Source organism: Saimiri boliviensis, chromosome 21 (assembly GCF_048565385.1).
Source record: "Saimiri boliviensis isolate mSaiBol1 chromosome 21, mSaiBol1.pri, whole genome shotgun sequence".
Classification (NCBI taxonomy): domain Eukaryota; kingdom Metazoa; phylum Chordata; class Mammalia; order Primates; family Cebidae; genus Saimiri; species Saimiri boliviensis.
Window position 1 is genome coordinate 34,451,009 of NC_133469.1, and position 26,519 is coordinate 34,477,527.

A 26,519-nucleotide genomic window follows, 5' to 3' on the forward strand; every position below is an offset into this window, starting at 1 on the left:
CCACACCCGGCTAATTTTTTTATTTCCAGTAGAGATGGGGTTTCACCATGTTGGCCAGGCTGGTTTTGAACACCTACCTGACCTTGGTGCTGGGGATTACAGGGGTGAGCCCCATGCCCAGCTTAAAGAGTCAAACACTTCTACAAAGCCTATTTAAAAATAGCTGCATGGCTCCCTGTTTTCTACCCTATTTCTTATACTTTAGAGGCAAATGCTTTCAGGTTTTTAAAGTGAGTGTTTTGGCATTTATTTCTGTTTCCTAGATCCTTGTGCTCAATGTGCAGTCTGTGAGCCATCAGCATGGACATCACCTTGGAGCTCACTAGGAATAAACTAACTACAACCCTATCTAGACCTTTGAATTGGAGTCTGCTTATTAACTTGATCCCCAAGTGATTCAGATAAATGTTTATGTTGCTCCCTCTTGGTTTTAGGATTTTATCGGTGGCTTCCCTATGATGAAGGATGAGTTTAGCTGTCCTTCAACCTTCCCTTCTTTTTTTTTTTTTTTTTTTGAGACGGAGTTTCGCTTTTGTTACCCAGGCTGGAGTGCAATGGCGCGATCTCGGCTCACCGCAACCTCCGCCTCCTGGGTTCAGGCAATTCTCCTGCCTCAGCCTCCTCAGTAGCTGGGATTACAGGCACGCGCCACCATGCCCAGCTAATTTTTTGTATTTTAAGTAGAGACGGGGTTTCACCGTGTTGACCAGGATGGTCTCGATCTCCTGACCTCGTGATCCACCCGCCTCAGCCTCCCAAAGTGCTGGGATTACAGGCTTGAGCCACCGCGCCCGGCTTCAACCTTCCCTTCTTAATCCCATGCAAGCACACCTATTTCCCCATCCTCCCAATAGCTGTCAATAACAATTTTGAAGAGATCAGCATTCAGTGCCACCATTTCTGTGACTACCTAAATGTAATTCACAGCTGAACCACGTGATGAACAGTGCCCGATTTTGCCTTAGCTTTTTCTTGTTCCTGGAATAATTTTAATTTGTCTTTCTTTTCTTTCTTTTTTAAAAATATTATTTTCCAAATAGAGACAGGCTCTTACTATGTTGCCTAGGCTGGTCTCAAACTCCTGAACTCAGGCAATCCTTCTGTCTTGGCCTCCCAACGTGCTGAGATTACAGGTGTGAGCCACCGCATCTGGCCAATTCTTAATTTTTCATTTTGAATTTTCTTGCTACTTATTACTCATTGAATGAAAGGTTCTCTTGGAGCCTGCCCTCTCAGTCTGCCAGCGCTCCTTCTGTTTGGTGTCCAACCTTATCCACTGAGCCCTTCACTACCATCTTTGGGAATTCATTTTTGCCTTACTCAGCTTATTTCTTTTTCCAGTATCGCCTGCTGTCTTCTTAGTTTATTCTGTCTTTCAGGGCAAATCAGAACCTTTAGTATCTTCCTGAGCTAGGCCTCCTAGGAGGTAAATATTGTGAATTAGCATATTTGAAATTGTCTTCACTCTAACCTTTCCTTGATCGATCGTTTGTTCATGTATTCAGTCCTATGCTGGAAATAGTTTCTCAGAGTCATAGACTCACTGTCTTCTGGATTTCACCATCACTGTGGAGAAGCTTCAAGTCTTTTTATTTTTATTTATTTATTTTTTTGAGATGAGTCTTGCTCTGTCACCCAGGCTGGAGTGCAATGACACAATCTTGGCTTACTGTAACCTCTGCCTCCCAGGTTCAAGAGATTCTTTTTGCTTCAACCTCCTCTGTAGCTGGGACTTCAGGTGCATGCCACCACCCAACCCTAAATTTAATTAAAAAAAAATTTTTTTTGAGACACAGTCTTGCTCTGTTGCCAGGTGCCAGGCTGGAGTGCAGTGGCATGATCTCAGCTCACTGCAACCTCTGCCTCCCGGGTTCAGGCAATTCTCCTGCCTCAGCCTCCCGAGTAGCTGGGACTACAGGTGTGCACCACCACACTCAGCTAATTTTTGTATTTTTTAGTAGGAATGGGGTTCCATCATATTGGCCAGGATCATCTCAATCTCTTGACCTCCTGATTCTGCCTGCCTCAGCCTCCCAAAGTGCTGGGATTACAGGCATGAGCCACTGCGCCCAGCCAATTTCTATATTTTTTAGTAGAGATGACATTTCACAGTGTTGACCAGGCTGGTCTTAAGCTCCTGACCTCAAGCGATCCTCCTGCCTCAGCTTCCCAAAGTGCTGGGATTACAGGCATAAGCCACCGTGCCTGGCTCTGAAGTCATTCTTGATCCTTTGGATATGACTGTGTCTTTCTCTCTGGAAGCTGGCAGTTCCTCAGTCCTCAGTATTCTGAAATTTCTCCACAATGCTCTATTGTGTGGATCTATAATTGTGAGCTTGCTTAGTCTGTTAATGTATGTCTTAGATACATTTGAGGGTATTCTATGATTTCTTCCTTTTTTTTTTTCCTTTTGAGACCTTCTTTGTTTGGGTGTCGGCCTTCCTCAGCTGGTTCTCTGCCGTTCTCACCTTTTCTTCCTATTTTCCATCTCTTGGTCTTTCTGCTCTATCTTCTAGAAGACTTTCTCCACTTTTTCCTGGACTTTTTCTGCCTTTGTGTTTACAACTTCAACGATGCTATCTTATTTTGTCTGTTTTCTGAGTATTATTTTTCATATCACCTAAGTTTTTGTTTTTTGAAGTTTCCTTCTTCCTGAAGAATCTCTGTCAATGTCAAGCTCATAATTTCACAATTTTTAGCCTGGTGTGAATCAGTGGTCAGAGTTTTATTTTTCTCTGTGTAATAGGTTTACCAAAATATCTACCAAAGAATGCATAACGTCATCATTCACACGTGGAACCATCTTTATCATGTATATTTCCTCTCTGACTCCCTAGCTTGCCTCCTGCAAGTGGCCTCACCTTCCCCTTAGATCTGATGCTGGTCCTGCTCAACTGCTGACAGGGTTCTCCTGCTCACCTGTGATTTGTGCTGTACCTCTAGCACCTTTGTCTAAAAATGCTGTCTGCTCCCCCAGCACCGAATGACACCACTGCTATCCTTAATGGATTGCTTCTCCAAAGAGAATTATGCAGAAAAAGGCATCTCTATTTTCTGACAATCCTTGAGAAGTCAGAAAAAATACCAAGTTATGACATTATGGGTAGACATCCTACTTTGCTACCAGATTCTTAGTTAAGAGATTGCATAACATAAGTAGGAATTCTGAAGTTCTCTGCATTATTTTTTCCAGGACTCTTATATTGGATTAATAACCAGGTGAAGGTTCAGAATACTCTGAAGACATCTAGGAATCAGTGTCTCAGTGTTTTCTTCCAATGGCCACTTGACCCTGGTGTTTCCTGACAACTAACTTGACTTGCCAAGGAGTTAATTGCCCCATAACAATAGGGAGATACTAATGATGCCTATGATATGAAAGACATGAATTAAACCACAAGTTATGGTGGTGTCAGTAGTGACAGCTTTGTACCTGGCACATCACTTGCTGTTATCAAGCAAAAGGAACTCACTGCCTGATGCACTAGAAGCCAGTACTGTAACACTGTGTTTTTGATTAAAGTAAAGCTTTTTATCACAAGTAGACTTACAAGCAGACAGCAGTCGAGCTCAAATCTGTCTCCTGCTGGCTTCAAGGTATTATTTTTATTTAAAAAGGTTCAAAGGGTGGATTCTGAGATCAGCAGGTGATTGGTGGAAGGAAAGGGAAGGTCTGGAAAGACCTTGGGCATGTCCAGTTATCTTTTCATGCTACCTTGTGGGTTGCATATGCAAATTCAGGAGGAGTTCATATGAAACATGCAGTGGAAATTCAGGCTGTTACTTCGGCAACCTTGCTCTGCACAGACTTCAGTTGGCCATTTTAGTCCCAGCCGATTTCAGCCATTTTTTTCTTGATCTCACAAGTGGATGAGTTTCAGTGTTTCTATAAGTTGTTTCCTTTTTTTTTTCTTTTCTTTTTTTGAGACAGAGTCTTTTGCTCTGTCACCCAGGCTGGAGTACAGTGGTGCAATCTCGGCTTACTGCAGCCTCCACCTTCCTGGTTCAAGTGATTCTCCTGCCTCAGCCTCCCGAGTAGCTGGAATTATAGGTGTGCATCACCACACCTGGCTAGTTTTTGTATTTTCAGTAGAAACGGGGTTTCCCCATGTTGGCCAGGCTTGTCTTGAACTCCTGACCTCAGGTGATCCACTCACCTCAGCCTCCCAAAGTGCTGAGATTGCAGGCGTGAGCCTCTGTACCCAGCCAAGTTGGTTTTGTTGTTGTTGTTGTTGCTGTTGTTATCGGCTATCCTGTAGGCTTAAGAATTTAGTCACTGTTTCTTTAATTCTTTGGGGCATGGTTTCACTACTGTTGTTGCATTGCAGCCTGTGAAGTGTGGATATATTTTAATAGTAGCTAATGTGTATCGATTTCTGTGTACCAAGGGTCTTACATACATCACACTAAATATTAACAAAGTCCTGAACAGATAACCGTATTTTCGAGATGACAAACCTGAGACTCACAGAGCTCAAATACTATGCAAAAGGAATGAAGATTCAAACCCTGATCATAACTTCAAAGCACATTATTAGACACTGATCATTACACATTGTATACATGTATTAAAATACCACATGTACCACCAAAATATGATAAACAACCATGATATATATAATAAAGATCTATATATACACATATATCACAGTTGTATATGTATCATACATAGATACATATCTATATATAGTTACATATGTATCATATACATATATATTATGGTGGTTTATATATAATATTTTGCGGGGTACATGTGATATTTTCATGCAAGTATTCATGCAGTTACTCTCAGCTGATTCAGAAATTCACATATTCTCAAACAACCTGATTCCAAGATCAGGTATACAACAGAATGCATGTATACAATGTATAATTATCAAATCAGGGTTATTGGGATGTTCATTACCTCAACTCTTAATCTTTTCATTGTGTTAACATTACAGTTCTTCTCTTCCAGCTATTTTGAAATATTTAATCAATTATCATTAACTGTAGTCACACTATTTTACTATGAAACACTAGAGAGCACTTCTTCTAACTATATGTTTGTACCAGTGAACCAACTTCTCCTTATGCCCTGCCTCCCTTTCCCAGCCTCTGGCAACCACCATTATATTCTCTACCTCCATAAGATCTACTTGTTTAGCTCCCACATATCAGGGAGAATGTGTGATATTTGTCTTTCTGTGCCTGGCTTATTTTTCACTTAATGTAATGACCTCCAGCTCCATCCATGCTACTGCAAATGACAGGACTTCATTGTTACATATGGCTGAATGGTTTTGCATTGCGTTTTATGCACATTTTCTTTATCCCTTCATCTGCTGATGGACTCTCAGGTTGATTCCATATGTTGGCTGTTGTGAGTAGTGCTGCAATGAACACAGGAGTGCAAACAGCTCTTTGGTATACTGATCCACATCATTTCTTACTGAAACAAACACTGGAAAGGGTGAATGATTCCAAGGCTCACTACCTTTGAAATCATCCCGGGGTTGTTTCATGAATGTGTCACGTTTTCCTGGCAGGTCATTGTGCAGCGCTGCCTGTGTGGCAAGGACATGTCTCATGTGAAGGCTGCTTGTATCGTGTGCGCTTACCTGAAGCTGCTGCCCTTGTTCCTCATGGTGATGCCAGGGATGATCAGCCGCATTCTGTACACAGGTGAGCCCTGAATCTGTATATTCTCTCTTTTTTATGCTTGAATTCTGAGAAGTCTTTTTAAAATGTCATAGAACATTGAGAAAATCCATTCTGGATGGGAGGAAAAGCAGAATTCCAGGTGAAGGGAACAGCTTTCTTAGCAGCTGGAGGCAGGACAATTTGGCACATTGGACATTCTATTCCTTTATTCTTTTCATACCGTCTGCCTGTCTGGTAGACATGTGAGTCTATGAGTTCTGTTTTCATGAGATGCTTAGATTTAAGGAAGCCCAGCGAATATGGCAAAACGACACTGCAGGATGAGGTAGAACTGGGTTAATTTGAGTCAAGTGAGTTGTACTGGCTGAATCTGGTGACATCTCTGATGTCTTTGTCTTTCTGAGAAAACTGGAGAACTGAATCAATTTTCACTGCTTTGGAATCAGGTTGAGGATATGTAAATTTCTGACTCAGCTGAGAATAACCGCTAGTGTTGAAAATCTTCCTTTAAAAAATTCAACTTCCTTTTTTTTATTATGAAAACTAAGGAAATATAACCAAATCTTTCTTGGCTAATCGAGGACTCATTTTTATTGGGGTAATCCATCAGATAATACTGAATCCACTTCATGTTTTCTGAACTAGACATCAGTTGATTTCCCTGAAATCTTGTCAAGTGAACATCACCTCTTATCGCAGCTTTGTAATGTTTATGAGTAAAGAATGCTCTCACCTGGCTGAGGTGTGAGCATTCTTTTTTATTTTTTAAATTTTTTTTACTGCATTTTAGGTTTTGGGGTACATGTGAAGAACATGCAAGATTGTTGCATTGGTACACACACGGCAGTGTGATTTGCTGCCTTCCTCCCCGCCATCACCTGTATCTGGCATTTCTCCCCATGCTCTCTCTCCCCAACTCCCCACACGCTGCTGTCCCTCCCCTATTTCTCCGACAGACCCCAGTGTGTGATGCTCCCCTCCTGGTGTCCATGTGTTCTCATTGTTCAACACTTGCCTATGAGTGAGAACATGCAGTGTTTGATTTTCTGTTCTTGTGTCAGTTTGCTGAGAATGATGGTTTCCAGGTTCATCTATGTCCCTACAAAGGACATGAACTCAGCATTTTTGATGGCTGCATAATATTTCATGGTGTATATGTGCCACATTTTCCCTGTCCAGTCTATCATTGATGGGCATTTGGGTTGGCTCCTCTTTACTCTTATAAACATAGGCTGAGGCAGGAGAATCGCTTGAGGCCAGGATTTTGAGACTAGCTTGAGCAATACAGCAAGATCCCATCTCTAAAAAAATAAAAATAAAAAATAAAATATCTAAGCATAGTGATGTGTTCCTGTAGTCCTAGCTGTTTGGGAGGCTGAGGCAGGAGGATTGCTTGAGCCCAGGAGTTCAAGGCTACAGTGAACTATGATTGCACCATTTCACTACAGCTTGGGTGACAGAGCAAGACCCCATCTCTTAAAAAAGTCTAAGTATCTCATTAGTGGGGAATGGCCAAAGAAATTTTACCGTGCACCTCCGTTATGGAAACAGGAGACTGAAGAGTATCTCAAAACTTGGGAAAATACTGAGGTTATGATATTAAATATAAAAAGAAACTTGCAAAATAATGTCTCAACAACTACAATAGTTATACAAAAAAGATATTTCTCTATGGAAAAGGATTAGGAAGGAATGAAAAGAAGCTACCATGCTGAGATGTTACTATTCTGGGTGATTCTTTATCAATTCTTCCTGTCTGTTGTCGTAATGTTGTTTAAGCAAAAATAAAAAATCATCAAGGTATTGTGCAACTGCCACAGAGGTGAGGCATCAACACACATGGTACAGTCACCCAACTGACTGTCACAAGCGATGCCTCTTCTTAGATGCAGGTGAAAGATACTAGGCTAAATGTGACTGCACACAGGACCTAACTTCCTGTTGTTGCCAATCTCTAGAGTTGTGTGTTTCTGTAAGAATTTCTTCTTTTGCTGTTTTCCCGGAGGTTGGAGTCCACTCCCTCTCTTTGCTCAACTGCTCTTGCTAGGCCACATTCCAAGGGGGCCCCTGTCCCATGGGTCAGTGCAAGAGGCTACAGGGATGAGATACTTAGGGTTGTGTTCTATAGAGGTACCGGATCTATGGTATGGAGTTCAAAGTTGAATCTCCAGTTTCCAGGCAAATGTCTTTTCTTCCTTATGATCTTATAACTTTTATTGGTTGTGCCTATTTGGGTCTCACTGGACTTGCTTCTGAATCCCTTCCTCAGATAAGGTAGCATGTGTGGTACCTTCCGAATGCGTGAAATACTGTGGTGTTGAGGTCGGCTGCACTAACTACGCATACGCAACAATGGTGCTGGAACTGATGCCCCAAGGTAGGAAAATGTCCCTTCTGGGACAGCCCCGAGGAAGGGTTGTGGTACAATTCTTCCACCTTCCATTAATTCAATCCAACTCATCAGACTCTTTCTTGAGCACCTTCCATAGGCTACCAGCCCTGCGCTAGGCCTGAAAATTTCAGAGATGAAACAGGTACAATTACTGTTATAAAAATTCTTACTCCTTCAGATTCAAGATTGTCTTCTGAGGCAACAAAGAACAGTTAAATAATCCATTTGTCAATAAAAGAATTGCCTAAGTCATAAACTTATAAACACAAGGCCTAGAGGTAAACTATTTATCCTGCTTTTTCGGGGGCTAGTGATAATCAAATAATAGATCTCAATCTATAACCTGCAACTATTGATTGAGTGCCTATTAAGTGCCAGGAAATGCTTTGGTGCTAATAAAACATTAGTGGAGTAGGCACAAAGTCCCCTGCCTCTTGGAACTCACAATCTACTAGTGTGAGATAGAAAACAAATCACACATATACAATATGCAAATAATTAGGATGCCAGAAGGCGATCATTGCTATGGTGAACAGAAATGGAACAGGGTACAGAGCTCAGGACTTGACCAGGTGGTCTCGTACCTTAGGCTCATCAAGAGCTGGCTACGCTTCTGCTACCTTCCTCAACCATGACACATGGGAGGGAGGGAGGGAGGGACCAGGGCCCACAAGCATGATACCACATACTCCCCATTTACACTCTGTCCTGGGAGGCTTAGGGCCATTACTGATGGGCAGAGGGAACTGGAGGATGAAGTTCCCATCATGGCTGAAAACTCTTGGCTTCGCCACTCCAAAGACTTCTTTAGCAAAACCACCTACTGGATTTCTTCCTCTCCAGTTCTCTTAAGTTTTCAGGAGGCCAAGATTCCCTACCCTAAGAAAGATGGTGTGATGTTGATTCTTCTCTTCTAAAACTAGGTTCCAGAAGATGATCTCTAAGTTCACATTTGGGACTAAAATTATTTTTGCTTCGATCCATCCCCTCAAGCATTTATTTTTTGAGTTGCAAACGATTCAATTACACTCTTTATTTTAGAATGTACAATTAAGTCATTATTGATTATAGTCACCCAGTTGTGCTATCAAATAGCAGGTCTTACTCTCTTTTATTTGTACCCATTAACCATCCCCACTGCCACCTCTAGTCTCCCACTACCCTTCCCAGCCTCTAGTAACTATCCTTCTACTCTCTATATCCACGAGTTTGTTTTTGATTTTTAGATGGCATAAGTAAATGAGAACATATAATGTTTGTCTTTCTGTGCCTGACTTAATTATACTGGATTATTCTCAGGTAACCAGGAAACATGCAGGAAACTCCACATGCTGATGAGTATTGAGAAGGACATCAGTTAACCTATGTTCCAGATGATGCTTTTATCTTTGAACACTCTCTGGTTTAGCAAGGCAGTGTCCAGCTGCTAACCAGTGCTTGTACTCTCTCCTGGCTCCAGGACTGCGAGGCCTGATGCTTTCAGTCATGCTGGCCTCTCTCATGAGCTCCCTGACCTCCATCTTCAACAGCGCCAGCACCCTCTTCACCATTGACCTCTACACCAAGGTGCGGAAGCAAGCATCAGAGAAAGAGCTCCTGATAGTTGGACGGTGAGTGAACCCTGGTTCCCATCTAGAATCCTCTGAAGAAGTATGCAGAAGTAAGCTAGAGTTCCCTTGCCTTTGGTGAAAGTAATCATAGTGTCTTGGGGAGAAGAGACATTGGAGTACACTGAATTCAAGTGAGCACTTTCCAGACACGAAAATCTGGACCATTCCTTTAAATGAAATAATTAATTTTTCAGTCTTTCAAATGCTTTTCATGGGTCCTTATTTCTTCCCCGCCTGACATAACCCCCCGATCAACATCTTCAAAAAACCCCACCAGTGTTTTAATGGGGTGTAAAATTCCCACCTACTCTGAAAGGTAAATGCACTGTCTCTACCAGTTTAAATGAAATGATCATTCCTTTAAATGAAATAATTTTTCAGTCTTTCAAATGCTTTTCATGGGCCCTTATTTCTTCCTCTCCTCACATGACCCCCTGAATCAACATCTTCACAAAACTCCACCAGTGTTTTAATGGGTTGTAAAATTCCCACCTACTCTGATAGGTAAACGCATTGTCTCTAGCAGTTTCCATGTATATCACATGGAGGTCATGGATTACGTCCTCCACACATGAACAAAGAGGAGTTTATCAGTCGCATTCATTAACGACTGGGCTGTGTTACAAAGGAACAGGGAAGGAACTCATTCCAAGAGGATACTTAAGAGAGTTAAGTCAAACCAAGGGATCCTGAGCAGCCTGGGGGCCTTGAAGACAGTGGCAGTTAGATGGAAGAAAACAAGAGGAAAAATGGGTACCAGAGTCTCCTTTTTCCTTTTCACAATTTTCGGGTAGACCCTATATTGTTATAGCATTTTTTTGTTTTTTGAGACAAAGTTTCACTCTTGTTGCCCAGGCTGGAGTGCAATGGCTTGCTCCCAGCTCACTGCAACCTCCACCTCCCAGGTTCAAGTGAATCTCCTGCCTCAGCCTCCTGAGTAACTGGGATTACAGACGCCTGCCACCACACCTAGCTAATTTTTTTGCATTTTTAGTAAAGACAGGGTTTCACCATGTTGGCCAGGCTGGTTTCAAATTCCTGACCTTAGGTGATCCATCCACCTTGGCCTCCCAAAGTTTACAGGCATGAGCCACCACACCTGGCCCACCATAGCATTTTGTAAAATGTTCTTAAAAATCAAAGTACAGCATACATACAGAAAACAGTTAACACATGGATGCACAGCTCAGAGAGGTGTTGCAAAATGAGGACTCATGTAACCATCAATCAAGTCAAGACATGAAAATTACTAGCACCCAGAAGTTCCTCCTGGGCCACATCAATTTAAAGCTAAGTACTGTGACTGGTGATGCTATAGTTTAGTCTTTTCCAACTTCAGGCTATTATATATAGAATAAGTCAATCTGTATCCCTTGAAAGAGGCGTTCCCAAACTTTTTACACAGGGGGCCAGTTCACTGGCCCTCAGACCGTTGGAGGGCCGCCACATACTGTGCTCCTCTCACTGACCACCAATGAAAGAGGTGCCCCTTCCTGAAGTGCGGCGGGGGGCCAGATTAATGGCCTCAGGGGGCCGCATGCGGCCTGCAGGCCATAGTTTGGGGACACCTGCCTTGAAATATGGTTTGCTTTTTTTTTTTTTTTTGGATGCAGTCTTGCTCTGTTGCCAGGCTGGAGTGCAGTGGCACAATCTCGGCTTACTGCAACCCCTGCCTCCTGGGTTCAAGCGATTCTCCTGCCTCAGCCTCCCCAATAGCTGGGATTACGGGCATGCGCCACCACACCCAGCTAATTTTTGTATTTTTAGTAGAGAGGGGGTTTCACCATGTTTGCCAGGATGGTTTCGATCTCTTAATCTCGTGGTCCGCCCTGCCTCAGCCTCCCGAAGTGCTGGGATTATAGGCGTGAGCCACCACAGTTGACCAAAATATGGCTTCTTTTGCTCAAGTTATGTTTGCAACATTCAGCCGTGTTGCTATGTGTAGCTGTAGTGTAATCATTTTATTTCTCTGTGGTGTTCCACTGTAGTAAGGTATCAGAATGTGTCTAAAGAAACTGACATCAAGAGAAGCTGACCAACTATTTAAAAGAATGTGCTTTGTTGGTGACAGTAACAATAGCTTTAGTAAATTAAACACTTGGGGAAAAACCCAAGGGCCTCACTTAGCCCAGAGCTTGACTCTGGACCAACGCTGCAGGAGAGGGCGTACAGGAAGGCAGGAGTGTACCCGCAGTAGAAAAAGTACTGGTTGGTGTTCAGGAGGCCCAAGATGCAGTCGTGCCACTGATAGGTATATGGTCTTGGACACACGTCCTCCTTAAATGATAAAGTAATGACTTTTCCATAAAAAACATGTATGTTTTTAAAATTCCTGCCTCATGGAATGTACCTTTGTAAGGAAGATGGACAATTAATAAAGGTATGCCACCTCAGGTGACCAGAAATGACAGAAAGACAATTAGAGCAGGAAGAAAGGACTGAAGCAACCAAATCCAGGTAATCAGGGAGTCCTCTCTGGGGAGGTGGCATTTGAGCAGAGCCTGCAGGAAGTGTGGGAGGGAGGCCCATAGTGCTCTGGGGAAGGAACAGTGAGGGCTGCATCCCTCCCATAGTAATGTTTGTGATATGTCTGAGGACGACCAGGAGTGAGGTCCGTCCATAAGAAGCCAACAGGAGAGTACAGAACAGGGTCAGAGGTGCCTGGAGGCAAGGGGAGGTCATGCAGGACCATTTAAGTCATAAAGAGACTTCGAATTTTATTCTATATGTGATAGGAAACAACTGGAACTGGGTGCGTTGGGGAGCATGTGATTTGCTTTTCCAATGGCAATAAAAACTAACAAGAGTAAGTGTAATTTATCGAATCCTTACTATGGTTTAGGCATTATGCTAAGACTTCCCATGTTTTATTACATCCAGTTGTTGCAAGGATGAATGATTTTGTACTATTTAAATGAGACATTTGTGTTTCAGACTCATTTAAGTGAGACATTTGGGCGTCAGAACTCCTTCATCCCACAACTGCTTCTCTGTTTCGTGTGAGCAGCAAGAGACCAATGGCCCTTTAGGCACAGTCTACTAAATTATGTTGGTTCATTTATTCACACAACAGGCACAGACAACCCTGGAATTTAGAAAGGTGAAGAAGTCATGCTCTCTGGACAACAGGAGCCTTTAATACGCTTTTTACCTGCTGTAGTACTCAAGCAGCAAAATGTACAAGTTAGCATTTCTTGCCAATTCACTCAGCATTCTGAGATAGACTATGCAAACCAACTTTGCTCCCTGCAAGCTAGGAAAGGAACAGCAATGGAAGTCTGCTTTATCATACAAATAATTGCTGGTTAATAGAAATAGTGTGGTATTTATTTCTGATTGATATACTACATGTGGTACATTGGAGTCATTAATCACTTGCTGATATTTTAACTACTTTATGAATAGATATTTAATCTCATAGGTGATGCTATTATGATTAATTATAGATAAGTAATTGCTTTATTGGCATTTTACTAAAAGATCACCATTAAGCACAGCATGGGTTTATGTACGGTGAAGGACCTTGATTTTGTTTGGAAAATCAATGAAGGGCAATAAGAGTGAACTCTAGAGCTAAAGCACAATGAAAGTGCACATAATGCTTTTGTTTAATGTTTAAATTACGTTGTTTTCTTCCCAGGCTATTCCTTCTTCTGTTAAGTGTTGTGAGCATTGTGTGGGTCCCACTGGTACAAGTATCTCAAAACGGACAACTAATCCATTACACAGAATCAATTTCTAGCTACCTTGGGCCTCCAGTTGCAGCTGTCTATGTGCTTGCCATCTTCTGTAAAAGAGTCAATGAACAGGTAAGTGAACACCGAAAAAATTTTCCCTGCTGGAGTGAGAAAAAAATTGTTTCTCTGGGGTATCAAAATACATTCTTTCTACCCTATTTATACAAGTCATGACCCATCTTAATTTCAGTTGAGATCAGCCACAATTCCTGATCCTTACTAAAATATAAGAATAGGGCACACATTCATAGTACAGTCTTTTTATGTTTCTTACAAAATATTATATACACACATGGTGCAGAATTGAGGAACATGTTTGGGAGACAGACTGCAAGGGCCCAATCATGGTTATACCACCTGATAGTATTGTAATCATAAGCAAATTACTTGAATTGAGACTCAAATTACTTGAGTCTCCCTAAAATGAAGATAATGATAGCACCTATCCTGTTAGATTGTTGTGAGGATTAAGTGAAATAAAATATGTTAAATTCTCAGAAGAAAACCTACCACACTAGTAAGAATTCAAAATGTGTTCACTGCTATTGTGATATATGTAATTAATTGATTATTGTGGATCATGCACCCTTAATCTTTTCATTGTTCCTTAGTACTAGCCTTACTATTATGATTTTTAGATGAGGAAAAGGTGAAGAGGGATTAGTATCTATGTGTTTTACACATGTTACTTAGTGGGATCTTGGGATTCAGGCTTAGATTTTCCTCCATACAAAGCTCATACCATTAATCTCCCTGCAGTACTGCTTTTCTAAAGCATAACATCCTGAACAGAGGAACAGGGACACATGTTTCCATCCACATCAACTTCTTACAGAAATATTATCAAGCACTTCATAGAACTCTCAAAACTACCTAATATCAGCTTTGGAAACTGTGTAACATAATTGATCCTTCTTATTTTATCAAATAAATCACAAGTGTTTTGATCTAACTATAAAACAAAAGACAAGGAAAACTTCAGCTTGGGTCATTGTAGACTGTAGTGTCCTGGTATTGGGGAATCAACAATGGTGCAGTGGTATGTGCCGTTCAGGACCATGGAAAGCAGCATCCAACTAGGTAGCATGTGTATTTGCAACTTTCTCGACTTTGGTAACCTTGTGCCCAAGGTTAGCCATTTGCTGGTCCTTAGCTGAGAAAGCAGGCAGGACTATAATTATGACTTACTTGAATGAGCTTCTCATAGTTTCTAAACACTCTGATTTTCTTCTTGCTTCTTTTGCAGGGAGCATTCTGGGGTCTAATGGTTGGACTTGTGATGGGCCTCATTCGTATGATCACAGAATTTGCTTATGGAACAGGGAGTTGCTTGGCTGCCAGTAACTGTCCCAAGATTATCTGTGGAGTGCACTACCTGTACTTTTCCATCATTCTCTTCTTTGGGTCCATGCTGGTCATTCTGGGAATTTCCCTCTTAACAAAACCCATTCCTGATGTACATGTGAGTGACGAGTAATGGATATAAGCTCATTTTAAGAGTTCTGGCTGGACACGGTGGCTTGCACCTGTAATCCCACACTTTGGGAGGCTGAGGCGGGCAGATCACAAGCTCAGGAGTCCAAGACCAGCCTGGCCAACATGATGAAGACTTGTCTCTAAAGATACAAAAAATTATTCAGGCATGGTGGCGTATGTCTGTAATCCCAGCTACTCGGGAGACCAAGGCAGGGGAATCACTTGAACCCAGGAGGCGGAGGTTGCAGTGAGCTGAGATTGCACCATTGCACTCCAGCCTGGGCAACAGGGCAAGACTCCGCCTCAAATAATAACAATAATAATAATAATGAGTTCTTTGGCTTTTATTTTATGAGTGTATGAGTTCCAGGAAATGTTTTCGTTGCACCTCTAGAACTAGATGAACCCTAAGAGATTATCATTCTGTCATTTAAATAAAGAACAATTTGCACCTAGTATGTGCAAAGCACCAGTGAATTAAACAGAAATTAGACAACGGACACTATATTTTGTAAACTTTACAGTGTAGTTGGGAAGTAAATCTACGATATTGTCATAGGACACTAGGAAGAGAATAATTAGTGTTTCCTAAGATACGGGGAAAGACTTCACAGCACAGCTGTCATCTGGGCTGTGCCTGTTTGGGCCAATGGGATTTCATATACAGCATGAACACTGATTAGCACAGAGATGGAGGGAAAGTACATGGCACCAGGGAGCAGGAAAAGAAAGGACAGATAATGAGATGCACTTCTGCCTTTCACCTTGGCAAAAATGTTTAATGTGAATATTTAATGTTGTTAGAGCTTAACATTAATGTTGTGGGAAAATTCCCACAGTCCACAACTGTTGGAGAGTACATAGATTTTATAATTTATAGTAGAGCAATTGGGCAGTATTTATCCATTTTTAAATTATTATACCTTATGAATCAACAATCCCAGTTTTAGGAGCTTATTGTATACAAATACTTGTGCAAGTAGGAAAAATATGTGTATAAGGATTTTCTCTGCAGAAGTTTTCAAACAGGAAATAACTGGGAGAAAATCCAAATTTCATCATGAAGGGAATGAGTACATAATCACAATCAATTGAATGTTGTGCAACTGTTTAGAAACACGAGGGAGCTCTACTATTTGCCTTGAAAAAAATGTTCATAATATGGTTAAGTGGAAAAAAATATGCATAATAATAACGAATATTAGCACTTTCTGAAATAAAACACATGTAGGCATATACATGTTTGTCGAAGCATAGAAAAAAAAATCTTAGAGCATACTCACCTAAGATTTTCAACAAGAGGCATCTCAGCGAGTGTGGAGCCACTATAGGGGCTCAGCAAATATTAATTATTTAAAAAATATAAATACTACTTATATGCTAATATTGTTTAAGTTGTTTGAATTTATGACTAAACGTGTGTAGCTTTATGTATTTTGTATTTATCACTCATAATTTTAGAAGCAATGCTTGTTTATATATTTTCTTGAGAAGTGGCCAGTGGATTATGTGTGGATGGGAAACCTGAAATACAGCACAGTTCAAAATGTTTCACCAAGGACACGTCACAGGAATTCCTAAATATTTACACTGAATATTGAGTCAGATGAAAGAACACTAGAAAACACAGCATAGTTTTAAAATAAATATATAGGTTAAATTCTTATTTGCCAATGGAAATAGCCAATTTCATTACTAATTTTTAGGAAACAAATATTGTCTGAAGGACCAATGAGACCATTTTGTAATTTATGTTTATGTTTCATTAACATGCTGTGAGGTGTAACTTTCAGAATGGACTGGTAAATATCATGGTTATTTCAGAAAAAGTCATGAAGAGTGTTGTGAACCTAGCCTAAAAGTGCAGAAATGAGATATCCCAGGATGATAGTCTTTAAGCAAAACTAGAAATTACTCAATGCAAGTTAAACAGAAATTGAAAGACTTCCAAGAATAGAGTTTTTAACAAAGAAAGTGGATCTAATACAAGAAATCCTTTGAATAAGAGCTTATGAAGATATGATTAGGAATCTTAGTGAGGAGGTGAAGGCACATGTTATGTCAATAAAACCAATTACAAATTCTGGTAAATTTGTACAAGAAAGTCACGAGCCAAATTAAAGTGAGGCATAAATTAGAATGATATTCTAAATGTTTAAAACCCATTGAACAGGCCAGGTGCAGTGGCTCACACCAGTCATCCCAGCACTTTGGGAGGCTGAGGCTGGTGGATCACCTGAGGTCAGGAGTTCGAGACCAGCCTGGCCAACACAGTGAAACCCTGACTCTACTAGAAATAAAAAATTAGCCGGGTGTGGTGGCAGTCACCTGTAATCCCATCTGCTTGGGAGGCTGAGGCAGGAGAATTGCTTGAGCCCAGGAGGCGGAGGTTGCAGTGAGCTGAGATCACACCATTGCACTCCAGCTGGGCAACAAGATAGAAACTCCGTTTCAAAAAAGAGACTTGCAGCAATTTCCTTAGAATGACCCAGGGCTGGTATTTACTTGTGTCCAATCGTTACATACAGCATCAATTCAATTTTCAAAAATTTTGAGACAAGAGTCTTGCTCTGTCGCCAGGCGCCAGGCTGGAGTGCAGTGGTCTGATCTCGGCTCACTGCAACCTCCACCTCCCAAGTTCAAGCAATTCTCCTGCCTCAGCCTTCTGAGCAGCTGGGACTACAGGTGCATACCACCACACCCAGCTAATTTTTTTATTTCAGTGGAGACGGTGTTTCACTATGTTGGCCAGGATGGTCTTAGTCTCTTGACCTCGTGATCTGCCTGCCTCAGCCTCCCAAAGTGCTGGGATTACAGGCATGAGTCACCACGCCTGGCCTATTTTCAAATTTTTTAATCAACATATAGATTGGGCATGGAAATCTTAATATATTTACAGAAAATAATAAAATTTATATGAGCATAATAATTAAAAATAATGGTATAGCTGACAGAAGTTTGGAGGCGGGTTAGGAAAAGGGGCGTGTAGGGGTACTAATTCCATCTGGAATTCAAGAATAGTATATAGATACTAGCCAAATATGATTGATCCAGAAGAAGAACTTAAACAGATAGTTTGAAAGTCATAAAAGCAACCACTAGATAAACTGAAGGAAATAATGATGTAGCTAGTAACAGTTGGACGTTAAGGACAATGAATGAAGCTGGGGTATAGTATAGGTTTGCTAAATCTTCAATTTTGTTGAAATTACAAATCCAGAAGTAGGTATTTTTAAGTATATCATTTGAGGTTCTGAATAGCAACCAGAATAAAAAACAGAAATAATTTAAAATGGTTAGCGTGTTTTGGTGAGTGAGTGTGGTAGGCAGCCTTTTCTTTGTGATCTATATTCTCCTGTGTGTTTTGATTTTTTTAAAAACCAGACAATAGACAGAGATACCATTCCAGAATATTACTGCAAACATCTGCCTATTACTAATGTACTTTTGTATGGTTTCTGTTCAGCTGTACCGCCTGTGCTGGGCTCTTCGCAACAGTACAGAGGAACGAGTCGATATAGATGCAGAAGAGAAAAGTCAGAAAGAAACAGAGGATGGTGTTGATGAAGGTAGTATTTGGTTTACATTTGGTTTTCATGCAGGAACTCTGCACATGCTTAATGGTTTTCTTTTACTGTCATTAAATTTAGCTTCTGAAAAAGCTGTTAGATTTATGACAAACTGAAACTTTAAATTTTTACCGTTCTAACAACCAAAATAGCATATTAAATCCATCTATTCATCTGCCTCGCCATTGGTCTGTCTGTCCACCCATCATCTATCCATAGTTACTGAGATGACAATCAGTTACAAACTCACCTGTTCTAGTTACATTAAGTGTTCAATCTTGATTGGCCGTAACTAACCACCTTCTCTCCAACTTTATTTCTCAGTATTTTCTCTAACATACCCTCCATTCCAGGCAGGCAGGTTTCTTCACTTTTCCCCACATGCGCCAACCTTCCTAGAATATTTCTATCTCCTTTCCAAGAGAAGAAAAAATGCTTATTTTTAAAAACTAAGTTCTATTCTCACTTCCTTCATGAAAATTTCTCCATCATTCATCCTGATGACTCTGATTACCTAGTATTTTTAAACCACAGAGAAGGGTTAGCACTTCACAATACATTGTTTTAAACTAAACAATAATTCTTTTGTATGTTTTGGTTTGATTTCTTCAAAGCGAAGGAAGAGTCAGTGCCTTCTGTTCCTTCTGATTTTTTATATTAGCGTTCCCGAGTATGACTGATCTATCATTTTCTGGTTTTGTACTAAGTCTTTGGTTTTGGTATTAAGATCAGAATTATCACAGAATGAATCAGCAATTAGCCCATTTTTCAATTTCATGAAAATATTTCAATAAGATTGAAATAATGTTGCCATTGTATTTTGGTATTTTGCCAATAAGACCATTAGGGCGCTCTCTCTCTCTCTCTCTCTGTGTGTGTGTATGTGAGAGAGAGAGAGAGAGAGAGAGAGAGAGAGAGAGAGAGAGAGAGAGAGTGAGTATGGGGGGCATACTTCTTAATTATCAAATTTATAGAACTATTTAGAGTTTTCATTTCTTCATTAACTGGTTTTGGAAGATTATATATTATTCTACGATTGTGTCCATCTAGTGCACATTTTAAATATATTGGCATAAAGTTATTCATAGTGCTCACTTACCCATCTATGCTGCTTCTATAGTTGTGTTATCCTTTTAATCCCTAGTGTATTTTTGTGATTTCTCTTTTTTCTTAATAAATCTTACTAAAGATTTGTCTAGTTTACTTTTCTCAAAGAAGCAACTTCTGGCCGGGCGCGGTGGCTCAAGCCTGTAATCCCAGCACTTTGGGAGGCCAAGGCGGGTGGATCACGAGGTCAAGAGATCGAGACCATCCTGGTCAACACGGTGAAACCCCGTCTCTACTAAAAATACAAAAAATTAGCTGGGCATGGTGGTGTGTGCCTGTAATCCCAGCTACTCAGGAGGCTGAGGCAGGAGAATTGCTTGAACCCAGGAGGCGGAGGTTGCGGTGAGCCGAGATCGTGCCGTTGCACTCCAGCCTGGGTAACAAGAGCGAAACTCCGTCTCAAAAAAAAAAAAAAAAAAAAAAAAAAAAAGAAGCAACTTCTGACTTTGTCATTTCTCTCTATTCTTCTTTTCTATTTCATCCCTTCTGTTTTCATTTGTATTCCCTTCCATTTATATTATTTGGGTTTATTCTCTTAATTTATTAAGTTGGATATTAACTCATTCATTTCCAGGAAATCTGGAAATTTGATTTTTTTCTTTAATTGTTCTTTTCTAATATAAATAACTATGGCCACGTACATTTCCCTCAAAGTAATACTGTTTTGAATCTTGCAGCTTTTAATTTGTATAATTTTATCATTTTTTTTTTTATTTTATTTTTTTTTGAGACGGAGTTTCACTTTTGTTACCCAGGCTGGAGTGCAATGGCGCGATCTCGGCTCACCGCAACCTCCGCCTCCTGGGTTCAGGCAATTCTCCTGCCTCAGCCTCCTGAGTAGCCGGGATTACAGGCACGCGCCACCATGCTCAGCTAATTTTTTGTACTTTTATTAGAGATGGGGTTTCACCATGTTGACCAGGATGGTCTCGATCTCTTGACCTCGTGATCCCCCCGCCTCGGTCTCCCAAAGTGCTGGGATTACAGGCTTGAGCCACCGCGCCCGGCCCGTAATCATTTATTTTTAAGTATCTTTATAATTTTTATAAACATTTGATTTTAGGCATATTAAATTTTCCAGCGCTGTAACAGATAGTGATATACATGAGTCTCCTTGTATTTTTGCCAGTATAAGTTGGGGAAAGATTTTGTGGAGTTTGGTTGATGGTAAAAGGGTTCATGCCTATACAATTTTGCAATACATTAATTCCCCTCCATAGGGAATTTGCTTGCCTAGCAACAATATAGAAGAGTGCCTGTTTCCAAGCAAACTCACTAATGTAATATGTTGTGAAACCTCTGAATTATTGCCACTGAGAGATAGTAGAAGTTTAAATTTCTCTTTTTGATTGAGTTTGAGAACCATGTGTCTTTTTTCTTTCAACTGTTTATTCAGCTCTTTAATATGTTGACATGGGGTGTTGATAGCCTTTCTTATCTATTTTTAGAAACCCACTATATATTAGAGATAATTAACCAGGCATCCCCAAACTGCGGCCCCCTGAGGCCATTTATCCAGCCCGCCACCATACTTCAGGAAGGGGCACCTCTTTCATTGGTGGTCAGTGAGAGGAACACAGTATGTGGCGGCCCTCCAATGGTCTGAGGGACAGTGAACTGGTCCCCTGTGTAAAAAGTTTGGGGATGCCTATATTAAACCCTTTGTAATAGAATTTGCAAATGTTTCCCCCATTTTGTCATTTGTTTTTACTTTGCTTACTGAACTTTATGCCATAAAAATTTGCCTGTTTTACATAATTAAATTTATCTACATTTTCTCAGGGATTCTCCTAACACTCCCAGGTGATTGTAATAATTTTTTTACAGTCATCTGTATTACAATGACAAGGATTTCTAGTTCCTTTGAGATCTAGATCTTATGTGATGATTTGCTTATCTTTGTTCCAGATTATCCTGAGCAATCACGTGGATGCCTCAAGAAGGCTTATGACTTGTTCTGTGGTTTGCAGAAGGGACCCAAGCTAACCAAGGAGGAGGAGGAAGCCCTGAACAAGAAGCTCACAGACACGTCTGAGAGGCCCTTGTGGAGGACAGTAGTAAATGTCAACGCCATCCTCCTTCTAGCTGTGGTGGTCTTTATTCACGGCTACTATGCCTGAACTCTATCCAAGCCACTGGAATAGTGAATAATTCTTAGTAATGAAGCAAAGGATAATTTTAGTGAAGCAAAGGATAATTTTCATTTTATAGTATGTGTGTGGCAAAAAAAAAAATGAGCAGTTGGTAATTTTATCCAACGAGATGACTACAGACTTGATATTTTGCTTTTGTTCTTCCTTTGTGTCATTACAAAGAGTTGATAATTTATAAAACTATAAAGTGACCCGTAAGTGTGTAAACAAGACACACAGGTCTAAATTTTATTTTTCCGGCTTTATCGAAGTATAGTTAACAAATGAAAATTGTTTATATTTAGGATGTACAACGTGATGATTTGATGTATGCATACATTCTGAAACAATAACCACAATTGAGTTAACTAACACATCTGTCACCTCACATGGTTACCTTTCCTGTTTGTGTGGTGAGAACTGACAGACTCTCAGCAACTTTCAAGCACACAATACAGTATTATTATCTGTAGTCACCATGCTGCCCTTTAGACCCTCAGAATATATTCATCTTATGAGTGAAAGTTTGTACTCTTTGACTAATACGTCTCTACTTACCCCACCCCTATACCCCAGGCAGCCATCATCTACCCTCTGCTTCTATGAGTTCCACTTTCCATTGCAGCACTATTCACAATAGCTAAAATACTGAAACAACCTTAGTGTGCTGTGATGGATGAACGATAATGAAAATGTGATATATATATATATATATATATATATATATATATATATATATATATAATGGAATACTATTCAGCCATAATAAAGAAGGAAATCCTGTCACTTGCAACAATGTGAATGAACCTGCAGGACATTACGCTAAGTGAAATGCTATAGGATCTCACATATATGTGAAGCCTTAAAAACAGAATGACCTGATTATTTGTTTTTAACCTGGTGTGCGGCAGGGGCAGAGCCCTCATGGAAAACCTCTGCTAGGACCGTGTGAAGGGGAAATGTGAGGTGGGAGCCCACACTGGGGCACTGCCTGGTGGAGGTGAGAAGAGGGCCACCATCCTCCAGAGCCCAGAATGGTAGATCCACCAACAGCTTGCATCGTGCACCTGGAAAAGCTTAAGACACTCAACACTAGCCCATGAAAGCAGCCAGGAGCGGGGCTGTACCCCACAAAAGCCACAGGAGCTACCCAAGACCATGGGAATCTACCTCTTGCATCAGTGTGACCTGGATCTGAGACATGGAGTCAAAGAAGATCGTTTTGGAACCTCAAGGTTTAATGACTGCCCTGCTGAATTTCAGACTTGCGTGGGGCCTGTAGTTCCTTTATTTTGGCCAATTTGTCTCGTTTGGAATGGGTATATTTACCCATTGCCTGTTCTCCCATTGTATCTAGAAAGTAACTAATTTGCTTTTGATTTTACAGGCTCATAGGCAGAAGGGACTTGCCTCATCTCAGATGAGACTTTGGATTTGGACTTTTGAGATAATGCTGGAATGTGTTCTTTGCGGGACTGTTGGAAGGGCATGTTTCTAAATGTGAGGATGTGAGATTTGGGAGGGCCCAGGTGTGGAATTATACGGTTTGGCTGTATCCCCACCCAAATCTCATTTTGAATCGTAGTTCCATAATTGCCATTTTTTGAGGGAGAGACCCAGTGGGAAGTAATTGAATCATGGGAGCAGTGTTCTCATGATACTGAGGTATCATGGGATCTGATCTTTTTTTTCCTTAGACGAAGTGTTGCTCTGTTGCTCAGGCTGGAGTGCAATGGCGCACTCTTAGCTCACCACAACTTCCACCTCCCAGGTTCAAGTGATTCTCCTGCCTCAGCCTCCTGAGTAGCAGGCACCTGCCACCACGCCTGGCTAATTTTTATATTTTTAGTAGAGACAAGGTTTCACCATGTTGGTCACGCTGGTCTTGAACTGCTGACCTTGTTGTGATCTGCCCGCCTTGGCCTCCCAAAGTGCTGGGATTATAGGCGTGAGCCACCTCACCCGGCCGGGATCAGGTGGTTTTAATAAGGGGCTTCCCCCCACCACCTTCACTCTGCACTTTTCCTTGCTGCTGCCTGTGAAAAAGGATGTATTTGTTTCCCTTTCCACCATAATTGTTTCTTTTTTGAGGCCTTCCCAGCCATGCTGAACTGTGAGTCAATTAAACCTATTTCCTTTATAAATTATACAGTCTTGGGTATGTCTTTATTAGCAGTGTGAGAACAGGCTAATACACCAGGCAAATTGCCCTACCACATACTTGCTTTCTGAAGTTTCCAGAAATTTCCATTTGAAAAGAATGCCTCTTCCAACTCTGCCTCACCTAGTAACCTCCTCATCTACACAACAGTGACTTTTCCTATGAAGCAACCTCCACCTCAGTGTGTGTCCTTGGAATACACAATGTCCTCATAGAGAGGACACAAAAATTACTAATCATAGGAGAAAAAAGTAATATACTGGACTACATCAAAATCAAAAATTACTAGCTAGCAAAAGCCTACTTTAAGGAAATGACCAAACAACCCATAAAATAACAGAAATAACTTACAGTATGCACATCTCACAAAGGAGTTCTATCCAGAATAAAAAGAACAACAGCCCAATTTTAAAACGCGAAAGAGAAAAAAATAACATTTGGAGGAGAGCTTCAAGGTGGCTGACCAGAGGTACCTGACATTTGTTTCCTCCACAAAGAAGGAGCAAAACAGCAAATATGGTAGATAATCACACATCAAATAGGGCATCTAAGAGAGAACACTGGCATTCAGCAGGGAAGTGACAGGAAACATCTGAGGTACAGAAGAGGAGAAAACCAAGACCAGATGGGCTCCCCCGTGCAGGGGAAAAGGTAAGTGAGAGATCCCCAGGAGTCCATGTTCCCACCACAGATTTCTGCAATCCTAGCCATGGGAGAACCCCTCAACCCTCGTGGGCCCTGAGACAGCACAGGGAGCTGCCTATACTTGTCCATGCAATGACACTGCTCCAGATACGGAGTTCATGCTAGTCCCACACGCACACTTGAGACCCAACCAGCTGCACACAGTGCCATTTTGAGAGCCCAGCCTCAGGAGGTCTGTCTCCTGCCGAGGGGCCCAACAGCCCTGAATCCCCACATCCCTAGAGCCTCAGTGACATCGCCCTATATCCACCTAGAGGGCTACAGCAGCATGACTCTGGCTAGACCAGCGGTGTGACCGGGTCTCCAGCACTCTAGGCTAATTTTGGATATGTATTGCAAAACAAATTTTAAACCTATAAACAAGCGATACTAAAATACACATAGAACCATACAAGATGCTGAAGAGCCAAAGCAGTTCCAGAAATAGAAATGCAGCTGGAGGCCTCACTCTTCCCAATCTCAAATTACACTGAAAAGCTATAGTTATCTCAATAATACAGGAGAGTCATAAAAACAGAACCATACGCTGATGGACACAATTAGGCAGCCAAGGAATGAAGCTGAATGTATAGTCAACACATTTCTCAAAAGAGCCCCCAAAACACAAAATGGGAGATGGCTAGGCCATCCAGTAAAGGATTCTGAGAAAACTAGAAATCCACATGACAAAAGAATGAAATAAACCCTTTGTGTTTCATGCTACACAAAAATCCCATTCAAAATTATTTCAAAATCAAAACAGGACCTTGCAAGTATGAAAATTCCATGAGAAAACTTACAGTGAGCATTACTTTTGGAAAATCTGAACCTATGCTCACAGGTGCAAATAGAAAGGAAGATGAAACATAGAACAAAAACATTCACTGTCGCAGGAATCAATCAGAAATTAATTTTTCTCTTGATTGGACAAAACATGACTACCAACAGAAAGAAAACTAAACTTGTTGGAACACAAAAGACTGAGGAGCTTCTTCACAAGAATTTCTGTAACAGGGAGTAAAACAGCAGCTTCCTATGAACTGGGAGAAAATGATAGTGATCACATATCTGAGGTAGGTTCATAATGAATATTTACCAGAAACAAAGACTACCAAGTAAGAAAACACACACACACAAAACAAATAATCCAATCAAAATTGGGCAAAGAACCTTAAACGTCACTTTGGGTAAGGACAAATAAAACTGACTAACAGGTAAAAGAATCGGTTCTCCACATCCCTGGTTACCTAAAGCACCTCAAATAACACTGGAGCCCTACCTGTCACTATACAAAAATTAACTCAAGATGGATGAAAGATTTCAATGAAGACCTCAAACTATAAAAATCCTACAAGAAAACCTGGAAAATAACCTTCTCCATATGGGCTTTCCCGAAGTATTTATATGGCTGAGCCCCCAAAATCAATTACAAGAAACATGGAAACATGCAAGGTGGCCTAATAATCCACGGAGCTGGGGCACAGAAAGAAACTGCCAACACAGTAAACACACAGCCCACGTGATGGGAGAGAAAGTTCCCACACTACGCATCTGACCAATTTCTAATAGTTCAAATATGCAAGGATCTTCAGTTAGTCAAGACACAGAAAAATAATCCAATTTTTAAAAATGAGACCCCATTTCAAAAAAAAAAAAAAGATGGAAAAACCCGCAACAGAACAAACCCAAATAATGCAAATGGAAGGGAACACAAATGAAAACAGAAAGTAATGAAAGAGCTCTTCCTGCTGAGCTCTCCCTGAGGGACTGTGGCAGGAAAGTAGCCAAGGGGCACGAAGCTGGATATGTCAAGCTGGCTGCCCAAGACATGACCCCCTGTGACCCCAGATTCCTTTCGTGGGAATGCTAATCTGAGGTCCCTGGGAATAAGGCCTCCTTCTGACCGCTGGTTGGGATAGCGCCCAAGCCTTGAGTGAAGCACCAGCTGTGGGCAGGGATCTTCTGATTAATCGGCTTCCCTGATGTCAGTTTCCAGAAGCTGCGAGCA

General features: G+C 41.0%; 1 protein-coding gene across 1 annotated transcript in view; it reads left to right on the forward strand.

The window, feature by feature from the left end:
• The window catches only part of SLC5A4 (solute carrier family 5 member 4), a 40,026-nt gene extending 18,224 nt beyond the window's left edge, over window positions 1–21,802 (forward strand). The window contains exons 9-15 of the mRNA XM_003944893.3: window positions 5,529–5,664; window positions 7,913–8,020; window positions 9,495–9,645; window positions 13,286–13,454; window positions 14,629–14,844; window positions 18,325–18,427; window positions 21,443–21,802. Coding sequence (XP_003944942.1) covers window positions 5,529–5,664; window positions 7,913–8,020; window positions 9,495–9,645; window positions 13,286–13,454; window positions 14,629–14,844; window positions 18,325–18,427; window positions 21,443–21,654 — 1,095 coding nt within the window. The 3' untranslated portion in view covers window positions 21,655–21,802. The remainder of the gene's footprint in view (window positions 1–5,528; window positions 5,665–7,912; window positions 8,021–9,494; window positions 9,646–13,285; window positions 13,455–14,628; window positions 14,845–18,324; window positions 18,428–21,442) is intronic.
• Window positions 21,803–26,519: the final 4,717 nt, after the last annotated feature.